The 26,721-nt window shown below is 51.8% G+C and overlaps 8 protein-coding genes across 8 annotated transcripts; 2 read left to right on the forward strand and 6 right to left on the reverse strand.

The window, feature by feature from the left end:
• Positions 1-173: 173 nt before the first annotated feature.
• Z518_09616 (uncharacterized protein) lies at positions 174-1,130 on the reverse strand (the record flags this gene model as incomplete). Its single annotated transcript, XM_013412233.1, has 2 exons — positions 174-913; positions 992-1,130. 2 exons carry the CDS (start codon positions 1,128-1,130, stop codon positions 174-176), a joined length of 879 nt encoding a protein of 292 aa, XP_013267687.1.
• Positions 1,131-1,477: 347 nt separating this feature from the next.
• Positions 1,478-3,103, forward strand: Z518_09617 (uncharacterized protein; the record flags this gene model as incomplete). Its single annotated transcript, XM_013412234.1, has 1 exon — positions 1,478-3,103. One exon carries the CDS (start codon positions 1,478-1,480, stop codon positions 3,101-3,103), a length of 1,626 nt encoding a protein of 541 aa, XP_013267688.1.
• A 1,232-nt stretch (positions 3,104-4,335) lies between these two features.
• On the reverse strand, positions 4,336-12,488 carry Z518_09618 (uncharacterized protein; the record flags this gene model as incomplete). Its single annotated transcript, XM_013412235.1, has 7 exons — positions 4,336-5,535; positions 5,602-10,331; positions 10,410-11,500; positions 11,578-11,911; positions 11,963-12,020; positions 12,092-12,178; positions 12,237-12,488. The coding sequence occupies 7 exons, from the start codon at positions 12,486-12,488 to the stop codon at positions 4,336-4,338; spliced, it is 7,752 nt and encodes a 2,583-aa protein (XP_013267689.1).
• Positions 12,489-13,818: 1,330 nt separating this feature from the next.
• On the reverse strand, positions 13,819-18,050 carry Z518_09619 (uncharacterized protein; the record flags this gene model as incomplete). The annotated part of the gene is made up of 4 exons (XM_013412236.1): positions 13,819-14,746; positions 14,805-16,231; positions 16,302-16,941; positions 17,035-18,050. 4 exons carry the CDS (start codon positions 18,048-18,050, stop codon positions 13,819-13,821), a joined length of 4,011 nt encoding a protein of 1,336 aa, XP_013267690.1.
• A 2,168-nt stretch (positions 18,051-20,218) lies between these two features.
• Z518_09620 (uncharacterized protein) lies at positions 20,219-22,096 on the reverse strand (the record flags this gene model as incomplete). Its single annotated transcript, XM_013412237.1, has 3 exons — positions 20,219-20,376; positions 20,476-20,971; positions 21,041-22,096. The coding sequence occupies 3 exons, from the start codon at positions 22,094-22,096 to the stop codon at positions 20,219-20,221; spliced, it is 1,710 nt and encodes a 569-aa protein (XP_013267691.1).
• Positions 22,097-22,394: 298 nt separating this feature from the next.
• Positions 22,395-24,225, forward strand: Z518_09621 (uncharacterized protein; the record flags this gene model as incomplete). The annotated part of the gene is made up of 4 exons (XM_013412238.1): positions 22,395-23,519; positions 23,599-23,709; positions 23,767-23,924; positions 23,985-24,225. The coding sequence occupies 4 exons, from the start codon at positions 22,395-22,397 to the stop codon at positions 24,223-24,225; spliced, it is 1,635 nt and encodes a 544-aa protein (XP_013267692.1).
• Positions 24,226-24,653: 428 nt separating this feature from the next.
• Z518_09622 (uncharacterized protein) lies at positions 24,654-25,455 on the reverse strand (the record flags this gene model as incomplete). Its single annotated transcript, XM_013412239.1, has 2 exons — positions 24,654-24,816; positions 25,064-25,455. 2 exons carry the CDS (start codon positions 25,453-25,455, stop codon positions 24,654-24,656), a joined length of 555 nt encoding a protein of 184 aa, XP_013267693.1.
• A 2-nt stretch (positions 25,456-25,457) lies between these two features.
• Z518_09623 (uncharacterized protein) lies at positions 25,458-26,657 on the reverse strand (the record flags this gene model as incomplete). The annotated part of the gene is made up of 2 exons (XM_013412240.1): positions 25,458-26,379; positions 26,464-26,657. 2 exons carry the CDS (start codon positions 26,655-26,657, stop codon positions 25,458-25,460), a joined length of 1,116 nt encoding a protein of 371 aa, XP_013267694.1.
• Positions 26,658-26,721: the final 64 nt, after the last annotated feature.

Consider the following 26,721-nt stretch of genomic DNA (forward strand, 5'->3'; position numbering starts at 1 on the left):
ATGGATTGGTTCATCACTTCCGGCTTGCGGAACGCAGGTGTCTTGTCTTTATTTTCTAAACAGCATAGCCGGTATGTATGTAACTTTCGCCCGGCGTCAATAAGGCATCTGAGCGTTCGAACGGCCCTATCGACGGGGTATCTTCGCAGCTATTCAGAATGGCATGTCGTCTCTCAAAAGTCATACAGTTCTTGCAGCTGCCTTCCCTTTTCGGCTGCAACTTTTGCCATCGAGATTATAGTCTGGACATCCGACCTCTTGAACGGTATGTCATGTCCTCCATCGTGCCGATGCACTTGCGCTAACGAAGGCGTACATAACCCCTCTGCCACGCGCGTTTGCTCCGCCATAGCATATATATCCTTCTCCCCCGAAACGTGCACAGTCGGGATGCGTATGCGCTCCTTGTATATTTCCGGATGTAATAGGCGCGGTACATTCCCTGCCTGTGCCTCAAACGAAAGAAAGTCGAGACGGGTGTTTGGCAAGATGTTTCCAACGCTTGAGTGCATTGACAAGACAACTTTCAGATATTCACTGAAGATACACTCCTCCTTCGAGTCTAGCAGCGATGCAAAATCGCCGTCCGGGAACTCTCCCCGGAAATTTGCGTGGTCGTCATCGAGGATGCGGTTGACGAGGCCCTCGTAGCAGTGGTCGTCGGCTGAGGCGACGAAGATTGGAGAAAAGAGTAAGGCAAAGCAGAAGGGCGGCCGGGTGTCTGGGTTTCGGCGTTGCTGGTCAAGGATGTAGCTAATGGCCATTGCAGAACCAAGGCTGAACCCGAGAACACCGTTGAAAGGACCATTTTCTTTGACGAAAACGTCTATCCTCTGAAGCGTCTCTCGCATCTCTTGCGGAGAGAAGCCCGTGGCGTAAGACTGAAAAGGCCCAGGCTCCCAACCTGGAACCGCTATCAAAAGTTAGGCTCGCATTTCCTACGCTCAAGGTAGCGAGTGAGATACGTCTGTGTATGGATGGCAAAGCTTACCGGGTCCTCTTCCACACGGTATTGCTCCATCAAGGAAAACAAATTGATAGCTTGCGCCCAATTCTCTAATAAATGGTGCCAACTGATCTTTTAGTAAGGCGCCGGAGGCTCCTAGTCCGTGCAGCGCTAAAATCTTCATAGCAGCAAGTGCAATGCTCCAAAGAATGGCAGAAGAGGTCCAAGAAAGATAGGTGGTCGTGAACTTGGCTAGCTGACGATCCCAAAATGTGGGAGCTATACCATGAAATCATCCGGCTAGGACCGCTTTACCAACACAGCCGAACCTTGAAATACACAAAAGTCTCTTCCGTTTGTTTCGGCGACTGGACCTCGGATATTTCCTAATCTGGCGGTCACTCTGGATAGGAGCCGGGGCATGTCAGCGACCCACCGTTGCAGATTATCTTGTGAAGAATTGATCACTCAATTCTGAACCTTATAGTAAACTCAGCTTGGGGCAAGGTGCACCGAGACACATTCCGCACTATGGGAATTCCGTATGGCATGTTGACTGGAGCGGTTCTCTTATGCTATATGGCGTGGAGAATCTCTTCTAGCTCTGGCCCACGTCTTCCCAAAGGTCTCCCTATCATTGGCGCACGCAAAGGCGACTGGTTTCCCTTTTTCCAAGCGACACTGCGAAACTCGCTCGACGTGAAAAAGGCAGCACTGGAAGGATACCAGCAATACCCTGATCAGGCGGCAATCTTGCCTGTTGCCGGTCCTGGAGGAGCCAGCTTCATCGTCTTGCCTGCCTCTGAGACGCAATTTGTCAGCGAGCAGCCAGAGTCGGTGCTCAATCTTCGCGCGGTTATCAAGGAAGGACTTCTCTACAGATACACCGTAGCGGATAACTTCATTATTTTAAATGCGGCGCACCAACATCTCATCACAACCACATTAACGAATCAAATTGGCAATCTGCTGTCCGCGTTGAACGAGGAAACGGCTTTCTGCTTCGAGGAGATCTGGGGTAGCGACACTGAGACATTTCGTGACGTAGGCGTGTGGGACACTCTCGGTCGCGTTGTGGGTGAAGTCACAAACCGTGCCTTTGTCGGTCTTCCCTATTGCCGTGATCCAGCACTGCTCAACGCCGGCCTTGGTTTTGCTAGGTGTCTGCCTTTAAGCGCCAGGTTTTTAAGCTTCGTATGGGAGCCCTTGCGACCATTGGCTTCGCCGCTCTTCACCTTACCGAATCATTTTTTCGAGCGACGATTCACCAACATTTTACTACCAGAGATTGAGGGTCGTCTGCGAGATCGTATCGATAATATGAAAGAAGACAAGGACAAGTTTGCTGCGGCCAAGAACGACTTCCTGCAATGGAGTATCGAGCAAGCTATTGCCAGCGGCGATCCACGTATGTGGAAGCCCAGAACACTAGCAGGCCGAATTCTTCTGTTGAACCTGGTATCCATTCATACTTCATCCCTGACGATCACAAATCTCGTCCTGGACCTTATCTCGTCCAAAGCTGAGGTTCTTGATGAACTTCGCACTGAGATCACAAGCGTCTTAGCTGAGACGCAGGGTGTCTGGACCAAGAACTCGATGTACAAGATGGAGAAACTCGATTCTGTATTCCGCGAGAGTGCACGTCTCAACACTCTGACTGCAGTGGCTCTGCGGAGAGTTGTTGTAGCAAAAGACGGCCTAACGACTCCTTTGGGAGTTCACATTCCCCACGGTAACTTCGTTGCAGTACCCAGCCTCGCTGTATTAACAGATGCCAATAAATACCCGTCGCCGGAATTCTTCCACCCGTTCCGGTTCGTCGATTTACGGCGAGATGTCAACAGCGGCGAGAGGCTTCCCGATCACGTGGAGCGGTCACGCATGTCATTTGCCGCTACCAGCAACGACTATCTAGCATTTGGCAATGGACGACAAGCTTGTCCTGGTCGTTTCTTTGCTGCAGCGGAACTGAAACTTATGTTGGCTTACATTTTACTGCACTATGACTTCGAGATGCTGCCGAACAGGCCATCCGATAGTTGGGTCGGGATTTTGCGCATTCCATCTCCCAGCGCAAAAATACGAGTGAAGAAGAGGAAGCCATCAGAAATCCCAGAGTTTCGGTTTCCAACGCACGATGAGGCCTGGACATAGTTTTCTTGCGACGATGTGTTGTTTCATGGAAGTGGAACAGCAGCTATTGCGCTTAGGTTTCTCGCTATTGTGGTAAAGAGATTTGCGAGCCCTCCGACCCGATTCGGCCCGCCTGCTCTCATCTCGGGGATGGACTGGTTACTTATGATAAGCCCTGAAGGACCGGGATCAAGAACAACACAGAAAAGCCCTAACAATCGACATTCTTTATTAACAGCAAATACACTCATTCTTACCCCCTATGTTTCAGGATCTCTGTGGTTCTAAATTTACGTAGTTCTAACATCGGACCGCACTTTACAAGTAGAATCGGTGCACATTGGATTCAGGATCCTTATTTCTAGCCTTCAGCCCCGTTCGCTCTGTTGTGATATGATGCTCGATTGACTGTATAGATCAAAGGATCTGGAGTATATAGAATACAATCAATGCTTCTACTGCCTAAAATTCGCAACACGCTCTACAACACTATACACGCAAGAATTAACCGCGTCTTGCTCTGCTGCACATCCCAAGTCTCTGCTAGCCTCACCCGGTCTTATGTCTTCTCATTTCTATCTAAGATAACCTAAGTTTTATATCTTACTTGGGACTCGCTCTAGATAGATGCCGCTCGCCTGATACGAAACGTCGCAGGTAAACTCTTATGCAAGCGCTCATCTAGGAATCTCCCTTTTACAGATATTCCTTTTTGGCCTTCTTCTGCCGCAGCTTTTGCTTCTTCGGTTCCACGACATAGGTGCGCATATTATACTTCCTGGTATCGAAAAGTGTACCGATCTCTCACCAAAATCCACTTACAAACCAAATAGATATGAGGTTGCGAAACTCGGAGCTAGCATATGTTAGGGATGTTCTACTTGGTTTCGCCCAACCTCAAGTGTATACGGAGAGTCCTCAATATACGGAGGGCGGAGCCAGGCGCTGACAGCATCAGCATCGGATGCGGCATCATTGCTGCGCGCTTCGCATCGCATCCTCTTGTTCCAATTCGATGATGATCGGATAGCTTGAATGGCTAGGATGATTCTTCCGTCTCGGGATTGTGATGCCTTGTTCTTCTGTTGAGATATTTCGTGTCGTAATTGGGAGGTCGCGTCTGGTCAACTCTTAGCAGCCGACTGTTCCAATATCAGGGTCCTTCTGAGGGTTTCTTGTCCCGCGGCGTGAATTTGGTAATCGCCTTCCCTCGTAATGGCGCACAAAGAGGACTGTGGAGCAGAGAGTGGATCTCAGCTCTTCTGTGACTCCGCCTGGTCTGCCTCACCCTTCGGAGTTATGTACTCGCTTTTGTCCGCCACCAGGAGGCCAAATTCGTTGAGCGACGCCGTCTGAAGTATCTCAAACACTGAGACCTTGGCTTTGACGGTACTGCTAATCCAGTTGCGCAGCTCCACCCCTACGAGAGAGTCAACACCGTACCGTGATAGTGGCAGCTCGGGATCGATATCGGACGCCGGAATGTTGAATATGTCCGATAGCTTAGCGGCGAGAGCGACCACGAGCAGTTTAGAGGCCGCGTCAATGCTAGACGCAGAAGCGAAAGCCTGGACGAACGCAGCCGTGGTGGACTTGGTATCCTGCATTGCAGCAGTGTTGAGGCCGCGCTGGCTCGCAATCCTCAGCGTGCCAAAGCGACGGTCGTGCCGCATAGCGGATTCGGAGGCGAAGGCGTGGAAGTTGGGCCCGACGATGATCTGGCTGTCCGCGAGGGAACCTCGCAGCGGGTCTCTGATTCCGGCTTCGATGATTCCGAGGACGGCTTCGATGTCGACGGAGCCAAAGCCGACATTTTCAACACGTGCACGGAGGCGTTCATCACCGCTCGCTTCTCTTTGTGCTACGTAGCCGACGGATCGTACAGCGCCAAGGTCGATAGTGACGGCTGGCTTGCCATTTGCCGTGCGATGGCGAGCGAGAGCATCCTGGAACGTATTTCCGGCAGCGTAGTTGGCCTGGGACATGTGGCCCGCTACGCCGGCGACAGATGACAGCATGATGTAGAAGGACATGTTAGGAAGATGTTTGTGTAGGTTATGGCTGCTGTTGATCTTGGGTCGTACGCCGTTGGACCATTGCTGGAATGTCATGCGCTCCATGACTGTGTCGTCCAGCACCATGGCACCATTGATTGCTCCCGTGATCGGAGGTAACCCGGCATCAGCAACTTGCCGCACAAGTTCGAGGAGGCCATTCTCATCCGAGACATCGCAGTCGCGTATCAAAAGCCTGCATCCGGCAGCTTCTGCTTCCTCGCGAAATTTGGCCGCGTCAGGGCGGGAACTGGCTCTGCGAGAAACAAGCACAACATTCTTGGCTCTCTTGCGGATGATCCACTCTGCGACAGCGCGACCAATACCACCCAGACCACCGGATATCAGGTATGTAGCGTCAGCTTTGTCCAGAGCAACAGGCGGTGGGCGTTTGATAACCTGTGGGGCCAACACTGGTCAGCATTTCCTCTGATTATCCGAAGTATGAATCAAAGTGACACTTACATTGACCTTATCGCCAGGATTTGGCACAAGCACAAGCTTTCCCATATGTGCGCCACCCTGCATTTGACGCATTGCCGTGGCCATATCGGTGATTGAAAACGAAGTGATGGGGTGGACTGGAGCGCCGTGGCGTTCACGAACGATACGGACACACTCCACCAGGGCTTCATGCGTCTGACGGCCACGGTATTCTGTGAGCTGCAGTAAGTCGAAGCCGGTGTAAACCGCGCAGCGATCGAAAGGTGCAGTCTGCAGGTCACGGTTCGCTTCGATGTCGACCTTGGTAATATCGACGAGGCGGCCGAAGCGGGCCACACAATCCCACGTCGCTTTTAACAACGGTCCTGACAACGAGTTGAGCACTACGTCGACACCCTTCCCGTTCGTGGCTGCCATGATGGCTGGAGCGAAGCTGGCGTCTCTGCTGGAGAATATGTGGTCAGGGCCAATGCCGTATGTCTGGACGAGGAGGTCTCGTTTTGCCTTTGTGCTGCAAGTCGCATACACTTCGGCGCCGACGGACTGGGCCAGGATCACAGCCGCTTGGCCAGTCCCTCCGGATGCCGCATGAACGAGGACACTTTCGCCCCTTTGTAGCCTTGCAATCTGCATAAGACTTCCGTAGGCCGTGACGTATGCCGCCGGAAACGAAGCCGCGTGCTCCCACGAGAGATCTATGTCGTCGGGCAGCTTCGCCACTGACGTCCACCATGTTCTGCCTCTGCTAGCAAGGCGACCTCTAACCAAAGCACACACACGGTCACCAATCTTTAGCCCGCTTGCTTCGGTGTCTGGGCCCAGGGCTGTTATGATCCCGGCGCACTCATGTCCTTTAAGGGGCTCATCGAGTTCTCCCAAAGCGACCATCACCTCGCGGAAGTTGAGACCAAATGCCTTGGCTACCACCTCAACCATGCCGCTAGGGACATCAGTAGAGGCGATCTCTGTGTTGTCGACGAAATATGGGTTGATTCCGGTGGCGCCTGACTTGGGCGTCTCCCATATCAGAGGTCGTCCCGGCTGATGGAATGGTTGCAACTCCGGGGGCGGGTCCATCGAGATGCTTCTCGCGAGAGCATCTTGAGTCTTGTCCGGGTATGTCCTAGGCACCTGAAGAATCGAGTCTTTGACGGCATACTCCCACTCCACGTCGGCAGGGTCAAGAGTGGCATCGAAACTTTGCTGCAACACATGAACAACATGCCCAATCTTATCGCTTGACCATGGTTTCGTATCATTCTCGAAATCTAGTCGGATCCATTTTTTCCCTGCATCTTCCTGTCTCATTGTTCGTATAAGGCCGTCGGTAGCGCCAAAGGAAGGCTCCGTCGCGTCAATTAGGCCACCGCAGCTAAGCCACAGTAGGCCGGAGCTATGATTGAAAAGCGCCTTGAGCTGATCGAAGGTGGTCTCGTCCATGCCATCTACGAAAGGGCCTTCCATCTCGGCCGTGAAAATGCAGACCGTGTCCTGCCAAGCTTTCACGTTCTCAAGTGATACAATCGACGGAGATTTGCCAGTAAGCGACTTCATGGCATTCGACACATCACGCAACCATGCTTCCCGTTCTCCAGAGGGTTGCTGGCTTGGTGGCAGCACAATGGAGAAAGGACACTGCACGGTGGTCGATGCCCTTGATAGCATGACACGCGCAGACTGGAAATCTGGCTCTTCGTAGTCGGGTACGTCAAAGTCCACACCAGTGAAGCCCGTTTCAAGCAGAACCCGCTTCCACATGTCGAGAGGTGCGTTCGGGCTCATTTGCCTTTCGGGTTCCTCTCCAAGCCACCATCCGGGCAGAGTGCCAAAGATCAATTGTCCTTCCAGGCGGTCCGCCGTGGCTTCGATTAGCAACAATGTGCCACCTGCTTTGAGGAGTTTCCGGACGTGCGACATAGTCGTGTTGAGGTTTTTAGTGGCATGAAGACACGACGCCGCCACGATCAAGTCGTAAGCGCCACTAGTAAAGCCTTGCTCAAGCGGGTCAACCTCAATGTCCAGCTTCTTGAAGTCCATCAAGGACGACCAGGCCGCGAACTTTGACCTAGCCGCTTCGAAGAAGCCTGGAGAGATGTCCGTGAAAGTGTAATGTCCAAGTATGGATCCAGTACCATCTCCCCTGGTGCCAAAACCCTCCAGTACTGTTGTTGTTGCACCGCCGGTACCAGCACCGATCTCGAGCACATTGGCGCCTGGATTTTTGACGGCATAGAGCTCCGCAATGGTGGAGAGATGTTTGTAGGAACGAGTCTTGAGGGCTTCGTGATCCATGTAGAATTGATTGAGCAGATTTCCTTCCATCATCAATTCAAGCGGCGTGACTTCGCCACGGATAATGGCCGCAAGGTTACGCCCGACTCGCACTGTAAGCCTGCCGGCGGCGTTCTGGGCATTCAGCTCGTCTGCAAGCATGTTCTGGAGACCCTTGCTGGTTCTTGACCACGACTGGCATCCCGGTCCGAGCTTTCCGTCGTGGCCTTGTTGAACGACAGTCTTCATCCAGTCATACATGCGCTTGTGATGCCATTCCCATGCTTCAGAATTCTGGCCTTCCAGCTCAGACATAGCGTCGCGGATGAAGTGGTACGATGCTCGAACGAGCTTCCTCTCAGTTTCGACTTCATGTTCCGCCAAAGGAATGGCCAGGGAAGACCGCAAGTCCGCAGGCACGTTGTGGAGAATATCCAGCTCCCAGCAGCTTTTCGAGCAGATTCCAGCCTCCTGGTCGGTATCATCGGTGCGTCGAGGCACCACTTGACCGAAAAAGCCGTGCATTTGCAAGAAGTTGGAAAATGTTGAGTCGCTGTCCTGAGGGTCCGGCATGGCCACAGCGATGGAAATGTCCGATGTGTAGCCACGCTTGTCGACCTTCACCAACTCTGAGAAGGCACGTAACTTGTCTCCGCCCCGTCTCTTGAAGGATCTTGGCACGGTCAAGCTGCGTATCGACCTGGGCAGAACCATAGTGTCCTTGTCCATTTGTTTGGGCAGGCTACTGAAGGAAGCTTGCAATACAGAGTCGAGTGTAGTTGGGTGCAGAACATAGTCATGTTCCGTGCATGCGACTGGTGCTACAGCGAAGTTGGTGATTGCCCGGTGTCCAGCTGCGTGGCTGTCGATCAGATTCTGAAACGCTGGTCCATGGTAGATTCCTCTTTCGCGGAGGCCTCCAAAAAGAGCCTCGATATCGACTGTGGTCACAGCAGTATCTTTTTCGCTTCCAACGCCTTGCTGAAGGTATGTCTCGACCCGAGGCGCTTCCACTCTACGAGATAGTTCAGCAGTCCTCACTTTAGACACGTCGTTTGTGTCGGCGGCGACGAATCCTTTACAGTGCTCTATACATGAGCCACCAGGCGTCAAAGAGCAAAGTTTGAACTCGTACCAGCCCGCATGATCGAGTTGCTTATCGCTGCAGCGTTGGAGGCTAAGCTGGGTTTCCAGTCCAAAAACGGAATCCGGAATCACCATTGCGTTCATGATATCAATATCCCGTAGTTTGTATTCTTGAATCGTCGCTTCCGAAGGATCCGTGAGGAGACGAACGGCCTCGATTGCTGAAGCAATGTAACCAGCGCCGGGAAACACTACCGAGCCATCGATCTGATGATCTTTCAACCATTCGACTTCAGACAGGCGAATAAAGTTACGCCAAGTTGGTATGAGAGCATTGCCTCCGTTTACCGGCGTACCAAGCAGCTCGTGGGGTGGAAATTTCTTGTATCTTTGGTCTCTGCTGATCCTAGGCTCAACCCAGAAGCGTTTCGTATGATTCCAAGGATATGTGGGAAGGTCGGTGACAAATGCGTTTTCGACCGGTTGACCTTCCATTTCAAAGGGTGAGTTTACTACCCTGATATTGACCGGGTAGCCTCGACCGATCAGGGCACAGGCAAGATCCTGCATGGTTTCAACAGCGTCGACGGGCCGCTTGAGACATGATACATAGGGCAGCTCGACGTTCCGTGCCTTGAGAATTTGTCGTATCGGGCCTGCCAGAGTGCTGTGTGCACCAATTTCCACGACCATATCAACATTGAGGCCGCCATCCCGGAAACACATGTTGTCGAACGCCTGACCGAAAAGGACCGGGTGCGTCATGTTGCGGGCCCAATGCTCGGGAGCTAAGGTCATTGGCGATGAGATTTTGTCTCCCGTGACAGGCGACATGAATATTGCAGCATCGCCCCAAGCCTTCTTAGGCACAGGAAGGATGGCTGAAAGTCGGTCGATGTACTCCTGCGAGATATGTGACATGTGGTGGGAGTGGTAGGCCATGGGGACCTTGAGCTTCCTGGCGAAGACGCCATCCTTTTCCAGGCGGGAAGCTATCTCATCGAGGGCGACCAAGTCCCCTGAAAGCGTGACACTGCTAGGGCTATTGACGCAGGCCACGACAACACGTCCGCCAGAAGTATCGTTGATGTATTTCTCAGCACTTTCTGGTCCTATAGCTGCGGCAAGCATCCCTCCAGCCAAAGAATGCAGCTTTTGATGCTTCAGAGCAAGTTCGCCGCGGTAGTACGCAACACCAAGCGCTTCTTTGAATGACAGTACCCTGGTGGCATACGCAGCGGCAATCTCGCCACTGGAGTGGCTGGTCACGGCTGTTGGGAAAACATCCCAAGATGCCAACAAGTTGGTAAGGCAGAGCTGAACAGCGACGCTAATAGGCTGGCTAAGATGAATTTCGGCCACGCGTGTTGTAGCTCCATCGCGCATGAGTTCGTCTGGGACAAGGAGTTAGCATTAGCATTCGATAATGAACCGGGACATTGCAACTCTCTGTAAATAAAGTTCATACATACCTTCGAGCGACCAAGATGCACCAAACTCCTTAAGGATACTATCGGCCTCTCGGATGCTACAACCAAAAGCCGGATAAGCGTGGATGAGTTCTCGTCCCATCGCATGCCATTGCGCACCTTGGCCGTTGAAGACGAATGCAAGACGTGGCCGCTTGGAAGTGCTCGAAGGTCGGAGTATTGGATCTCGTAGACGCTCCACCAGTTCGTCGATAGTTCGAGCGCGGACAGCCGCGACCCAAGGATGCATTGATCGCCGGTGAGCTAGAGTATAGGCAAGGTCACTGGTGGAAGGCATCGTCGTTGCCACATGGTCAGCGAAGCGACCCATCATGGTTTGACAGGCGACTGAGTCTTTGGCGCTCAGGATGAAAACATGCGATCGACCGCCATTGGCATGTCCATTGCTATTGTGAAATTCATTGCGGATTCCATTGCTGGGAGCTCCGTTGATGTGGAGTTCAGCGGCTTCCAGGATCGTGTGGCCGTTAGTTCCTCCGTATCCAAAATTGTTGACCGAAGCACGCAGCAACTTGCCCTGGGGCCACGGCACTGGCGTTGTCGGCACCTTCAAGTGGCAAGCCTGTACATCGATCTCCGGATTTGTCTTTTCATAATTGAGATTTGGCGGGATAAGTCCGTTCTTGAGAGCGAATGTCGTTTTGATGAGAGCGGCAAGGCCACTGACGGGCTCGGTATGTCCAAGATTCGTCTTCACGGACCCGACAAAAACAGGATCGTGTGCTTCGCGGGACTTGCCAAACGTCCTGGCCAGTGCTTCGGCCTCGACAGGGTCACCCGCTGCCGTGCCGGTCATGTGAGCTTCCACGTAGCCGGTGTCGGCGAGATCAAACCCTGCACGAGCGTAGCATTCCCGAATCAGCTTAACTTGGGCGTCTGCAGAAGGCGAGGTAATCGTAGTGGTCTTTCCGTCCTGGTTGAGCCCAGTATCTCTGATGACTGCGTGGACTCGGTTACCGACCTTGAGTGCAGCGTCGAGAGGCTGGAGGATGAGTGCTGCGACCCCCTCGCCACGACCGTAGCCGTGGGCACGCTCGTCCCATGCAAAGCATTTTCCTTCTGCGCCGATGGCACTTTGATGGGTATGTCCGTTAGCATCTTTGTCTGTAGCTTCCACAGGGCGAGACGCCGAAGAAAAGAGGATGCTCACCCGATGGTAGATGCCGAGATAAAGGCATCCTGGGTGAGGAGGGTGCTGGCGGCGCCGACAACCGAGATGTCGCTCTCTCCCGAGCGGATGCTTTGACACCCTTGGTGGACCGCAACCATACCGGCACTGCAGCCGGTATCTATAGACATGCTCGGGCCTTGCAGGTCAAAAAAGTGAGATATACGGTTAGCAATCATGGCAGTGCCAGTGCCTGCAAGAAAGGCATGGGGAAGAACCTCCGCATCTTTGGTCTGGATCTCGTGGTAATCTTTGTTGAAGGTACCCGCGTACACAGAAGTATTGGAGCCAGCAAGAGTTTCGATGGGGATACCGGCTATACTTAAGGTCAGTCAGTGCTCTCAAGAATGGGAAGCAGGGGGCTCACCGTCTTCAGTAGCCTCGTAGACAGACTCAAGCAGCAGTCTAGCCTGGGGATCAAGTCCCTGGGGAGAGCAGTCAGATTTACGAAGATAAGGGTCGTAGAGCAGGCCTCCTCCCGGACTCCCAGACTTACGCTGGCAACATCCGCAGCCAGATTAAAGAAGGCAGCATCGAACAATGCGATATCCTCGCCCATGAAATAGCCGCCTTCGACATGGCTCTAAAATCACGGTCAGTTGATTACACTTGGGTGATTCGATGATGTCCTGCCAACTTACTCTGCCGGCTCTGGAGCTGTTTTTGTGATACAATGACTTGACATCGAAGCGTGACTCTGGAACAGGCTGCCAGCCATCCTTGCCAGATGCGCACAGCTCCCAAAGTTGAGATGGTGAGGTCACGTTCCCAGGGAAACGACATGCCATACCAACGATCGCAATAGGGGTGGCAGCCGTCGGGGTCGGGCTGCCAGCCTTGCCTTGTCCGCCGTCTCCATGGACGCCATTGGTGCCGCTGCTGATTGGTGACATTTTTTGGAAAGTGTGTCTCGGTTAAATTGAGATGCACAGATTCTCGGATAATCCAGGAATCGGCGATGCCGTTGTACTCCTGGAGTGGTGGATTATAAGTTCTAAAGGCATGGCGTATCCCCGACGTTTCCAAGGTTTCCTGAATCGGCATCGCCGAACATCCAAAACTTTTCCATCGAGCGCCGCCGACTCGGATGTTTCCTGATACGGAGTGCAGCCTGCGAACATAGCCTCCTGTGATGACTCCACAGTAACTGGGGGTGGGGCGCTCATGGGACGGATAGAACTTTGGGATGGTGTACTGTGGTATCAAGGGTAACATTCGTCGGTGGGGTGGACGCACGTGACTATCGGTATGCGGTTCCGGGCACCACAGAGGCCCAAGTCTGCCTGAGAGTATAGGTGGTATTTAGTTAAAGCTTTAGGGATCGCGTTAGTGAAGTTTGGCTAAATAGCCCCCGGAGCAACATTAGACCGAATCACGTGCTGATTACTCCGCCGACGAAAATTACCCTTAGTACCACAGTAGTTGGACAGACTTCACATGTGGGTGATGGCAAACATCACCTGATCCAGTGGACAAATGGTCTGATTTTCTTGCTGTCAGGAGTCAACTCCCAGAAGAGGCGGAGGCGCTTTCCCTCTAAGGGGGCGTACCCGCCTCCTTGGGAGGCCTCTCAACAACTCTCTAATCTCGCTTAAGGCTCTGCAAAGCTCTGCAGAAAATGATTGGTTCTGTAGATGCGGTGAGAGGTCGTCGAGACTTTTTGCTTGGTGTTTTGTATACGAAAATCTCGCAGAGTATCTTTCCAAGCATTGAGAGGACCTCGTCGACTACGTCGTCGATAGTCCCCTCCTGTCAAACTTGTGGTACAACTTGAGTTGAAGGAGTGCTCTGTTCTCTATCAAGTTGAGGTCCTGCCTCGCATGTTGATATAGACAAAGATTGTCGCCATCTTTCGGTGTCTCCGTGTTCAACTCGTAGACGAAACCCTTGTCTAGTTGAACATTCATTGCCACGCTGAAAACGTTGCCACATATTGTCTCACAGTTCAACACCTCCCTACCTTCAATAAATAGTGCCTTCGACTTCGTCGCTTCGATCTCGGCTACACAAGCATTAGCTCGACTCAGGACTCTTGTAGTGTATACCATGAATTGCCTATTTAAGAAGGTATAGAGGCGTCAGGAGGCGTTGGGAGGGAGGAGCCTCCCCTCTCGAGGGTTGGAGAGGCGGAGGCGCAAGATGACATCGCTGCTTGCTGCCTATACCTCAACAGTCTCAGCCTATGGTGACCTGCCATTCCCAGCGACTTCTACCGCAAAAGATTTACGCATTGCCCAGACTCTGCAAGTTGACCAGTTCAAAGTACGCGCTCCCCTTCTGCATTAGGTCAGAGTGTGTGCCGCACTCGATGATTCGGCCCTGGTTGAAGACATAGATCATGTCTGCCTTCTCCACCGTACTCAGACGATGTGCCACGGCGATCGTTGTACGGCCTATCGCGGCGACATCCAAAGCAGCTTGCACGACCTTTTCAGACTCTGAGTCGAGAGCTGAGGTGGCCTCATCTAGCAAGAGGATCTTGGGGTTGCGGAGCAGTGCCCTCGCAATCGCGACACGCTGTTTCTGACCACCTGACAACATGCTGCCCTTACTGCCAACAAGTGTATTGAGTCCTTCCGGCAGACTGATGATCAAGTCGTAGATATTTGCATCTTTGCAGACTTGCACTATTTCCTCTTCTGGAACGTCGACTCGGTCTGTACCTAGCAGAATGTTCTCGCGGATGGTGCCGCTATAGAGAGTTGGTTCTTGACTAACAAGCGCTAGATGGGAGCGGTATTCGTTGATGTTGAATGATGAGATTTCCTTACCGTCAACATAGATACCGCCGATGAGTGGATCGTAGAATCTTTCCAATAGGGAAATCGTGGTCGACTTGCCACATCCACTGGCTCCAACCAAAGCGACGTGCTGTCCAGGCTTGATTTGCAAATTGAGATCTCGCAGAACGGGCTGATTAGGTCTCGTTGGGTACCTAAAGTGCACGTTCCTGAACTCAATACGGCCTTCTATGCTCTGGACCTGCTCGCCATCTTGGCTCCAGCTATCGATGTCCGGCTTCCTGTCGAAGAGAGTTTTGAGACTAACAGCAGCGTGTCTGGCCTTAGCCATGTCGGGTGCATAGCTAAAAACAGTTCCTGCAGATTGCGCCCCGAAAATAATCGCGCTGAAGCACAGGAAAAATTGGAACCTAAAACAAGTGTCAGAATTTACTGCATGCTGCTTTCAAGAGATCTGTGACTACTCACATTGTATATTCATGTCTGCCGAACAAGGTACCTCCATACCAGAAGCCGAGTGCCATGCAAAGAAACTGGAACGATTGAGATGCTGCATAAAGCACGGATGACTTGAGAATTGACATGGTAAACTTGCGGCCTTGTCCCAGGAGCTGTTCGTGGTAATGATTCCAAACGTCGTCCTCGCGGGTTAAGAAAGCCACGGTTCGGATGGCGGAGGTGGCCTCACAAGCGTAGCTTGCAGACTCTTCGTAGGCTTTCTTCTTCTCCTTCTCGAATCGGGAAAGTATAGCCAGACGGAAGTACCCGCAAGCGAGAAGGATTGGAATGGTGGAGATGCACACCAGACTAAGTTTCCATCCCACGGCCAGACCAATGGTGGAGGCGGCAACTAAAGTGGTGACAAGCAAGAGAATCGTCATGAGAGTAGCTCCAGACAGTCCAGCCAGGTTGGTGGTCTCGGTAGATAAGAACGAAGTGAGGGCGCCCGACGAGTTCTTATCGAAAAAAGCGATATCTTGCCGTAGAATATATCGGAATGCTTGGTCGCGGACCCGGTGAATAAGCCGCTCTGCGCAGTATGAAAACGCAATACCCTGGGTGATAAGAGCGAAGAACTGTGCAAAGGCCAGCATCAAATACATCAGAGACCAAAAGTTGGCTTGCCGTCGTATCTCAGCGTGCTCTGAAAGAGGAAGCGAAAGAGCCGCAATGGACTTGGCTAAGAAAACAGCCTGCGTTGGATTCCCTCCTCCGATAATGAAAGAAAGCGAAAGTCCAAAGACCATCAACTTCCATTCTTGCTTGTTGAAGCCGGCGACAAACCGTATCAGCGTCCATAAGGTATAATTGTCGTCCCTGTCCTCTTGTTGCTTCTTCGGAAGTGCCATCCTCGATGTAGTCCAGTCTGCCTGTGTCTGGCCCAGCTGAAGATCATTAACGCCCTCTCCATGAGCCTCCTGGCCCGAGTAGCTGTCCTCCTTACTAAATTTGGATTGCACCATCTTGCCATCATTTTCAGACAGTATGAGATCTTCATCTTGGTCTCCAGATTCTTGCTCGGCGGCGATTCGCTGGGCCTTGATCAAGGTGCAGTAAGCTCCTTGCTTCTCGAGAAGTTCGCCGTGGGTACCCTGCTCGACAATACGTCCTTGAGACATAACCACAATGTTGTCGGCATGCTTGATAGTGGACAGTCGGTGAGCAATAATCACAGTGGTTCGTCCTTGGGCAGCTTTGTCGAGCGCGGCTTGGACAACACCCTCACTCTTCGTGTCGAGTGCGGATGTTGCTTCATCAAGCAGCAAGATCTTTGGATCGCTAACTATGGCTCTTGCAATGGCAATGCGTTGCTTCTGACCGCCTGAGAGAAGGAACCCTCGTTCTCCAATGTTGGTTTCGTAGCCTTCAGGAAGGGTAGTGATGAATTCGTGGGCCTGAAAGACAACAAGGTTAGAACATCAACTTCGTGTCTGAGCATGGCGTTGTGCCATTCGCTTTACTTACGTCCGCCATTCGAGCAGCACGTTCCACCAGCTCGCGAATTGCTTCTTCAGACTTCTGCTCGTGGGTCGTCCCGATGAGACCGTGCTTGATGTTGCCATATATGGTAGTAGCGAACAAGACGGGCTCCTGGCTCACCAGAGATATTTGTTGTCGCAGCCAGCGTAGATTCAAACCCTTGATGTCATGACCGTCGATGTACACGCATCCACCGACCGGGTCGTAGAAACGTTCAATCAGTCCGACAATAGTGCTTTTCCCAGAACCTGAAGCACCAACAAGAGCGGTGGACTTGCCGGCGGGTATCAGCAGGTTCACGTCATCCATCACAACAACCTCGGGCCGGGAAGGATATATGTGTCTGATGTTCCTGAGCTCCACGTTGCCTTGCACCGAATCCAGCTTCTCGCCCTCGGTCGATACAGGATCGAGAGGAGACACCCGATCAATCATTGCGTAGATCTTATTTGCGGCAGAGACAGCTGAGGTGAGGGCTTGAATATTAGGTGCAACATTCCCTAGAGCAAAAGCCCCGATCATGATGGCCATTTGAATGGTAAGGATCTGCGATAAGTTGACGGATCCATCCACTAGGAAGCGGGAGCCCATCCAGAAAGCAAGTGCATAGTTGAGGTAGTTGTACCTAGCAGACAAGGTCAGAACAACATGGCGTTTGAAGTTATCGAACCGAGCGGGTCTCGGATGGCAGGGGCTTTGTGCCATTCGCAGTACTTACAGAAACAGAAAACCGATCATGAGACTGGTGGTGGCCTTGAGTTTGAATCCTGACTTCTCTGCCGCGATGAGATATGTGTCGTATTGTCGAGCCAGCTTGTCCTGAGTGTGGAATGCAGTCGCATTTCGGATGGAGCTAATGACCTCTTCTGCAACCGTTCCGCCTTCGGCAAAATGGCCAATGTACTTTTTGCTGAGCTTGCCGACAAGTGAGCCCACAGCGCCCAGCGTGACAACGATAGCTACCACGGTTGAAGTCAGAATCAGCGTGAGCTTCCAGTACCTGATGAAACCAATGACGAACGCTGCCACAAAGGTGGAAATGGCCGTCAAGGTCAATCCAGCTTTTTCTGAGAGACCTTCCTGGACAAGATTGGTATCTGCTGTAATGCGTGTAGTAATCTCACCGGCACCGAGTCCGTCGAAGAAAGCGATGTTCTGCCTGAGAATAGCGGCCAAGAACTGCTCTCTTATCTTTGATGAGATGTGTTCACCTGTGTACAGGAAGCCCACGGTGGCCAGATATACCATCACAAACTCGCCAATGGCGAGATAGACAAAGTACAGAGAGTACTTGCCAAGCTCGTGGGTGAATTGGCTTGCGGATATTGTGCCTAGGGAGAAGCTCTGGAAGGTACCTGCAAGTTGTCCAAACAGTACGGTCATAAGCGGCAGGAGTGCACCACCTATGATCGCTCCTAGCCCGGCCATGACCAGGATAATCTTGTCGTTCCTTGTCGCATAACGGAACAAGGTCATGTAGTTGACCTTGACGACTGGCAGATCCAGCTGCCTCTTGAGTATTGCCTTCTCGTGCTCGGGCAGATGCTTGAACGGATCGTCATCATTCTGCTTCTTCTCTTGCTGGTCTGCCTCTGATTGCCCGTGCGGTTCCGTCTGTCTGAATGGTGCAGACTCTTGCTCCACGTGCACTTTCTCCGTTCTCAAATCGGTTTCTTGGTTTTGAGGCTCGACGTCTCCCCCATCTGGCTTTTGTGAAATGTCTAGGTTCGCCATGGTGTGAAGATCCGGCGATCGCTCCAGCGCTCGTGGGGAGCGGTCCTCTATGCCGCCGGTGCTGCGTATTTTAGCCCAATGTGTCGAACAATGAGCAGTAACCCTTTACTAGGAAAAGGGCTATCACTCCTGTGCAGGATATAGGGGGAAAAACAGGAGTAGAAAAGGGGTCAACCAAGCATGTATTCGGTAGGACCAGTTGCCAAACAGACAGAGCATTCAATACATCTCATTTGCACCTCAAATTTGACAGAATGTAAGCACAAGTGCGAGGACGGGTTGAGAATGTAAGTTTAGCGCGCCGTTGCGTTTGCCAAATTCTGGTGTTCGGGGTAGGGGCTTAAGTAGCAGAGCATGCGTAGTGTGATGGGTTGAAGTGGACGTGGTCGCGTATTTAGGCCGCTGCCAAGTAGTCACGTGATAGAGAAAGCAAATGGTGTAAACGCGAGGGGGCACGTAGAGAGGACAAGAAGAAAAAGAAGGGGGAGCGTGACATCAATCATTCTACTTTCGACTATCTCGACGTTCTTACTTATTATGCTTTTGAAGAGATCCTTGCGCACACGCTCCCACTTCGACCTATTGTGTGGTGTGTTGGTTGTTGGTTGAGTCGAGACAGATACTGGTTCGGAGCCCCCATAACACCCCTCCAAAGTAGTTGCCTAATCCCGTTTGTTTACGCGTTGGATCCCGGGCGACAAACGCGTTTCAGATTAGAAGCCGGCCTGTTGTTACACCCGAATGATAGGCTAATGCATACAGACCTGATCAGCACGAGCGGGGGATAGGACCAATCACTGACCGTGATTATCTAAAACTCTATTAGTAAGAGCTAGCATTGGCCACTACCACCCGCGGATAGGCCCGAAGAGTGAAAATGAACAACAGCCAAGGGTCCACTTTCGGGCCGAGCAGCGCTTCTGCATCTAGCGTTAAACTCGGAACTTACCAAAACGGGATACGCATTAATTTTGATTTTACAACTACTGGCTCCACCTCGCATGTTTCTTATCGGAATCAGCGAATTAGGAGCTGTTAGATAAGGCCATGTTCCTTCACATGCTACGTGGGTTGATACTCAAATTCTGCAGATCGAATCTGTTAACAATAGGTGGCCTATCGTTCACGACAGACCAGGGTTATTTTGCAACATTTGCTCACCAGACTGTATCACCATTGGCAGACAGGGTCAACGTTGGCAATCCCCATTGGGTTTAGCCTAGTCACGTGCACCGCAGCCTTTGGTGGCTGTGAAAAAGTGTGTTAAAGACTAGCCTAATCTATGAACAATTGTGGCCGTTTTATAGGCGCCGTCCTTGGCCTCTTGGCCAGAATCACAGGCTATCTGTACAACTTGAGATGTATTGAATGCTCTGGGATATGAAAGAGTGCTCGGTTCTCTATCTACTTGCCGAGTGGTTAAGGATTTCTTCACAGACATGCGAACACCTCATTGCCACGCAGAGCAACCACCATCAATATCGTCGTCCATGGTAACCTCTCACCAGCGTTTCAACGGTGGAGCCTATAGTCCCCTGTTCGACACTATCAATCCTCTCTCGGTCCGACAGTCAATGCCACCCTCTGAGCAAATTCGATCAGAGCACTCTTTCAATAAGAGAAGAAGTTTGACAGAATCTCACTGAATCATGCGGGTTATCGTAGTCGGAGGCAGTGTTTCGACGTTACGCAACATTGCGCAACGTTATATATGGTAATATCGTTATCGCCATCTTCATTAGAATGGGGCCTAGACTGCACCACAATATCACTCATCCAACAATTGCGCAAGACTTTGTATATCTCGACTGATTCGGTTGATGGTGCATTCCGAGCATGTGTCAGCAGCATCTGGACAAGGGATGTTGGGCCAGGATCCTCGCAATGTAGTTAGTGTCTGACGTTTACGCAGGTGCCTGTCGTCCGTAGCGCCCGGTTGGATTTGGGAAGAGGAAATACTGCTTCGAAGAGAGAAAGCGTCCAGTCACCAGGATACAGTGGCGTCTGAAGACGAGCGAGCTCATCCTTCGCCTTTGTACCCAATTCTTGAGCTGTTACCCGCCACATCTTTCGCCAAACGTTCAAGCTCCTAAGCCTTTTGACTTCAATATCTGATGTAAGATCGTCTCTTTGGATCCAAATTTGAGCATGAAAAGACCGTAACAACTTTAAAGCGGACTGAGCCTGACGTAACATTGCCGTGGCATTCGAAAAAGTCGCTGTTGAGACTCCATACTGTCGAGGCCCTTAGGGAGAGGCTCGAAGTCGAAGTTTAAGACCAGGAGCACAAGATTTATGCGGAATTCCATCAACGCGAGATTTCTGCCTATTTACACACACCATTGTCAGCTAAGGGTCTCTGATCCATCTACCTCAGTGGCCAAGCAAAGTAATAACTGAGAACATTACAAGGGGTTAGACATACCATAGCACATCCGAGGTCCAGCAGAGAATGCCAAACGTGGGAATTGGCGAGGATTAAAGGACCCGTTTTCTGCAAGCCACCGCTCTGGCTGAAAATCATCCATACCGTTCGGGCCCCAGTACAACTCGAAGCTGTCCTTGGAGCTGCGTGACGTCTGGGATCTCACATTCTCAGGGATGTCGAACGGCTGCGTGCCAATATAAGGGTTGAGAAATACGGTAGCGCCCTTCGGGATTTGGTATCCGAGCACCTGGGTGTCAGTTGTAGTTTTTCTAACAAAACGAGGAGACGTGTTTGCCACCCGAATGGATTCCTCCATATATGCGTCCAGGTACGGGATTGAAGTGCTCGAGATGGCTTTCAAAGAAGGCTGCTCTCCTTTTGATCTTCCCGGGAAGGCATCGGCCAGTGCTTTTCGCAGCTTCTGTTGCTTTTCTGGGCTGGCGATGAGGAACTTTACAGACCAGGAGAGCAGAACAGCCTTCGTCTCGTGCCCCTGTGAATTGTCAGACGTCAGCTCTTTGCCCCACAATTGGTCTTCTGACGAAGTTGGTCTTTTACTTACGGCAACGAGAAGCATGAACAGCTCATCATGAATTTCGTCTCGGACCGATGAGGAAAAATTGACGTTGTTGGGCTTCCCTTGACGTATTTGAGCCAGAAGATGGCGCCGTACTCCGGTGACCACGGAAGAAGTCTCCTCAAGCTCAACGAGTTGGTCTTCCGAGAGTTCTGCAAGCTTGGCGCGGGTGCTTTCAATATGCCCGTTGATAGTGTTAATTTTCCAAGCCAATCTCTCCTTGTAGACGGGCTGCTGTCTGAGATACCAAAGTTTCCATGCTGGAAAGACTGACCTCAATGACTTCGCTATGGTGCTTATGAAGAACGACACTGTATCGCACATGTAAGGCTTGCGAATGGCTGGTAATTCGGCCGCCGAGTCCAGTGACGGAGGTTGGACCGTTTTGGGGGTTGCCTTAAGGACATCATTGCGTGCATTATTGATCGCGTTCTCAGGGGTACCGAATACCACTTCCCAAATCAATTCGAACGCTGCCACGTCGAAGCCGTCAAAGCAGTGAAACGGCCGACCACCAGCCATTTCAGCTTGGGCTTTTAACAGATCAATCAATCCCAGGGCGCATCGGTATATCTTGGGTTCAGCGACGCGTCGTAGAAAAGGCGTGCCAGTCACGCCCTCCCAGAAGCGTCTCTGAGCTTTGAATGCAGGCGTGGTAAGTTTGACTAAACTGCAGTGCGGAAGAAGATTGCGATAGGCATCTTGTGTCCTAGCAGCTCGGTCGAATACGTTCGTGCGATTGCTGAGGATGTCTTTGACCTCGCGGACGTCGTCAATGATGATTGTGGGTTTTGCAAAGGGTGCAAGAAAGAGCTGAGCAATAGGTGCGTTGAGATTCCTGTTCTGTTCGAAGACCCATTTGTTTGGGTCCTGGTTTATTGCTGCAAGCAGCCCCGGCGCGTCTCCCCATAATTTTCTTGAGGACGCAGAATTGTATGGGATTCCTGGATACGGCCTTGGGTATGCCCGCTTGAGAACATAGAGTACAAAAGCCAACAGGCCGATCCCAATCACAAAGGGACCGTCAAACAATGCGTTCATCTTTTCTGGTAGTATCGCACGAGGTAGATAGCTGAGACAAACGCGAAAGATCCTAGATCTAGTTGACTTTGAATCACTACATCACTAGAGCTACAATCTGGAAGGGTCGGGATGTGGATGGCGGAAGTTTCCCGAAGGGGATCGGACTCCAAAGGGTCAATTCCGACGGCGATGGGCTTCGCCACTTGAATTGCATCAAAGGGGAAATGGTCAATATTTACCGTTTTCGTTGAAAAGCATTGCTGGAATGATGTAGTGCTGTCAGACCTTGCTGCATCAGTAGCCATCCACCGTCGAGATGAACAAAGTCCACCTCAGCAAATTTGAGCCTCAGTTCGACGAAGCGCGGAGTATTGTCGTAATTCTGCTGGGATTATTCTTGTTGTATTGGATCATCAAATTCATCTACCGCCTCTACTTCCACCCTCTGGCGAAATTCCCAGGCCCCAAACTTGCAGGAGCGACATATCTGTACGAATTCTACTACGATCTATACCCTCACAAACTTCGCTATCTTTGGCAAATCGAAAAACTGCACCAACAATATGGGCCTATCGTGCGCATCAATCCAGCCCACCTGCACATCAACGACCCGGACTTCCTGGACGATATTTACGCCAGTGGCAAACACAAACGCAATAGGGATGCCTGGTTCTACCGCTCAGAGCGCAACGGGCCGCTCGGGTGGTCCTTATTCCAAACAGTCGAGCATGATGTCCATCGTATGCGAAGGGCGGCGCTGAGTCCCTTCTTTAGTAAGCGCAACATTCAGGCCCTGGAGGGTCTAATCATCAGCAAGGTCGACGAGCTCGCTGAGCGCTTCGCCATGACCCACCGAGATGGGGAGATTATACCACTGCTTCACGCAACTGGAGCTTTGACTATGGACATCATTTCCGTGTATGCGTATGGAAAGGATGTCCGGAAGCTGCAGCGGGCAGACTGGGCCGGCGAGGAGCTCGAAGCGTACAGCAAGTTGAGCCAATTAGGCCCTTTTGGTCGGCACTTCGCATGGATATCCAAGATGGTTCTGCTGATGCTGCCAATGCACATTGTGGAGAGAATCAGCCCGGCTGCTGCACTGATCCCCAAAAATCGGGAGTTCTTTCGAGAGATGATTCAGGACGCACTTTTGCCCAGAGGGGAAGGCTCGTCAGAGAAAGCTTCGCAGCGGACAATCTTTCAAGATATTGTCCAGAGCAATCTTCCTCCGATTGAGAAGGCTCCCGCTCGTCTCTCCGCGGAGGCGAATTTGCTTCAGATCGCGGGTACCGAAACGACTGCCAGGACGCTGGCAGTGCTCATGTTCCATCTGATTGATAGCCCAGCGGTCTTGGATCGCCTGCGCGTGGAATTGAAACCACATATGCCTGAACCGGGCTCGACCATGCGTCTGGCTAAGCTCGAAGCCATACCGTATTTCGTAAGTCTGCGTGCCTGACCCGCTACCCCCTCCGATCGCTTTCAAGGTTGAACACTCCTTACTGACGCTAGCAACACAGTCGGCGGTTATAACTGAGGGCATCCGCCTATCTCACGTCGTGTCGAGCCGTATGCCTAGATATGCTCCTAATGAGCAAATCAGGTATGGTGAATGGGTGATCCCCGCAGGCGTGAGTTCACAGTTCCAATTGCACATCAGTCCAGCTAACTCGTGCAATTTCATGCAGACACCAGTTATGCAATCGCACTATTTGCACCATACGAACCCTAAAATCTTCCCAGATCCCTATAAATTTAACCCGCAACGCTGGCTCGACGATCTCGAACTAAAGCCCAGATATTTCATGGGCTTCGGTCGAGGCTCTAGGATCTGCCTGGGGATAAAGTGAGCATGCATCTTCCTAACATCCCCGGCGTCCCAGACTAACAGGCGGTCACAACTCAGTCTAGTGTATGCAGAGCTGTTTCTCGCAGTGGCTCGCATCATGACCCGTTTCGATATGGTGTTGTTTGAGACTGACAGGTCAAGGGATGTGGATGTGGTACGGGACTGCATAATCGGACTTCCAAGTCCTGAAAGTAAGGGTATTCGCGTGAAAATAACAAAGGACAGACTGGCTCCAGGCCAGAAGTGTGATGAATTTTGTCGGCTAAAGCAACCCCAATTTTCGCCGTCTTCTACTTAGGCGCTTTAGTTAGGCTGTGCAACAGGTTGGGTTAGCCCGACCCTAAAACCCGACCCATCCGGTTTCGGGTAGAGTTGGGTATCTAAAATCAAAGCCCTATCCTAAATAATCGGGCAGTCTACCTGTGGTGACGCGTTGCCGCCGTCGTCTTGCCCGCCTTCATTGTGCGCACCGTCGTCAGCCGTGCCATGGCCCGCAGTAGTCATTCCAGCCGTCGTTGTGGCGGTCGTCGTTGTGGCAAGGGTCGTGTTTGAACAAGGGAGTTATAATACATGGACTCCGCCACTGAAACACTGGTAAATGGTTTCCATAGACAACGGTATTTCTAATGGTTGCTCTGCACGACGACGAGATATTCTCTCGTCTATAAAGGAGACGTTAGGAACACTACAAGTAGATAGAGAACCGAGCATTCAAGACATCTCAAGTTACACCCAATTTGACAGCAGCCTTACGGCATGGTGATGACTCCCAGGTGTTGATGTTGGACTCTGAGGCGTTGTATATGGGTCCTCTATGACTTGTGATAGTGGTTTGGGCTCGATGGCGGTCTTGTGTTGAACGAGGCTTGTTTGCGCTATGATGACGGACCTTTTGCGAATCAGGTGGGAAGTCGTTCATGCGACCGTAATTTTCTTATAGGCAGGGTCACGAGGGTTCCACAGAAGTAGCCTCAGCATACAACTCAAGGAGAACTCACAAAAGTGAGCCATGTGCACATTTCTGCTGCTTCAAAGCCAAAGTACCCATGGCTTTGTCTGTCACGGGCAGAAGACATCACAAGGCAGCCCCTTTCTCGTTCCAACACTGCCGAATATCAAAACCCTCAATGCCGTACCTAACCGCATTGGCACCCTCTATGCACCATCTTAATCTCAATGCCAACCCGTCAAACGCCTCTACCTTTTTCAACTCCTCATCGCTACACCACTCCACCCCTAGCGGCGCCATCTCTAGTAACCTAGATCCTGCTAGCAAACCCGCCCTCGCTACAATGCTGTTCAGTAATTTGCTCAATAGACCCTGGGGCTTGAACGTGAATGTGACGAACAGCGCGCACACGGGCATAATTGCCGATAGAGTGACGAGAATGTAGGATGCAGTGGCACTCTGATACAGGCGGCGACCATTGGGATCTCTGATGATGCCAGGGCCGGGCTGCGGAGCGGCTTGCTGTAGAGCATCCACGGGCAAACAACGGCCTTGCTGCGTATGCAGACACTGAGCCATGATCATTCGATATAGGTGTCCGACTGCATCAATGAGTTTTCTGGTGTTTGCCGGACCCAGGAGACTGCGTGGCTCTGGAAGAGGGCTTGGAAGAAACTGTCGGAGGCAGAGAGTGGGGATGGTTTCGTCAGGTTGACGGGGATGAGGACTTGGTCGAATGTGCCTCCCGCTATGCTGAAGGGAGTCATGGCCCAGAAGGAGTCGTTGTTGAAGTATTTGGCCGCGGATTCGATGGCTGTGGCAGGGGCCGCTAGTTCAAAGGATGGAAGGTTGAAGACCGCGTTGGCTCGCACAGTCTCAATGTATGGCATGCAGGTTAGGATGGTGATGTTCTTGGGATTGCCATTCGCGTCGACTTCTGCGAAGAGACTCATAGTCGTTGGCCAGGGAGCATCGCCAAAAAAGGCCGGGGTCCAGTAACCGACTATGCCAGGCTTGTTATTGTAGGCCCATTGTGTAGTTAGCGCGCCGTTAGCATAGTTCCATCGAGGACTTCCTTGTTGGAAGTTATCACCTTCGGTTGCCGCTTCAGGGAAGGTCATGTTGACTTCAAGGAAAGTCGGAGCCGACGATTGAAAACTTGAGACAATGGGAGCAGGTGCGGCGCTCGTGTATGGACGTGTTGTACAGTTCATGACTACGCGAAGCGCTGGAACCTCGATGGCGAGCTGCGACGGCACTGAGGCGGCATTGTGAGTCCTGGTAATGTTCCCTGTGACTCCCGCTTCAAAGCCGACCTCAGCAAGCGCAAGCTCGGAATAGGTCCATTGTGGAAAGCCGGCATTGGAGTACATAATGCGTGTTATCATTGGGGGGTCGCTATTGTTGAATGACCCACCGTACGGGGCGTGCGTGTCGGAAGTGTTAAACCAGGCCGTTGTTTGAGCTATGATTCCGGTCTGTTGTGAAATAGCTGCACCGGGGCTTTTCAGAGAGCAAGATGTCAGCATTAGACAACTCAGAGCGGTGGTCGAAGCTTTGCTGAATGGAAGATGACTACTAACGTACCTGAACAAGCCGCTAGCAATAATTGTCAAGAAAGGTGCGCAGATCGCCGCAAATGCCGAAGATGTCATGGCCATATGCCTGTGGATGATTCCATACCAAAGTTTCTGCGGAGTGAGGAGCTGATTGTAATCCTTGACATCCAACTCTCTCTCGCGGTCGAGGCAACGATCACTGAGCACGTAGAATGGTTGCATGGTGGAAAGAGCGTTATCGAGCGTCCCGAAAAGAATTTTATACCAAGAAACACCGCTGCCGGAA

Source organism: Rhinocladiella mackenziei, assembly GCF_000835555.1.
Source record: "Rhinocladiella mackenziei CBS 650.93 unplaced genomic scaffold supercont1.8, whole genome shotgun sequence".
Taxonomy (NCBI): domain Eukaryota; kingdom Fungi; phylum Ascomycota; class Eurotiomycetes; order Chaetothyriales; family Herpotrichiellaceae; genus Rhinocladiella; species Rhinocladiella mackenziei.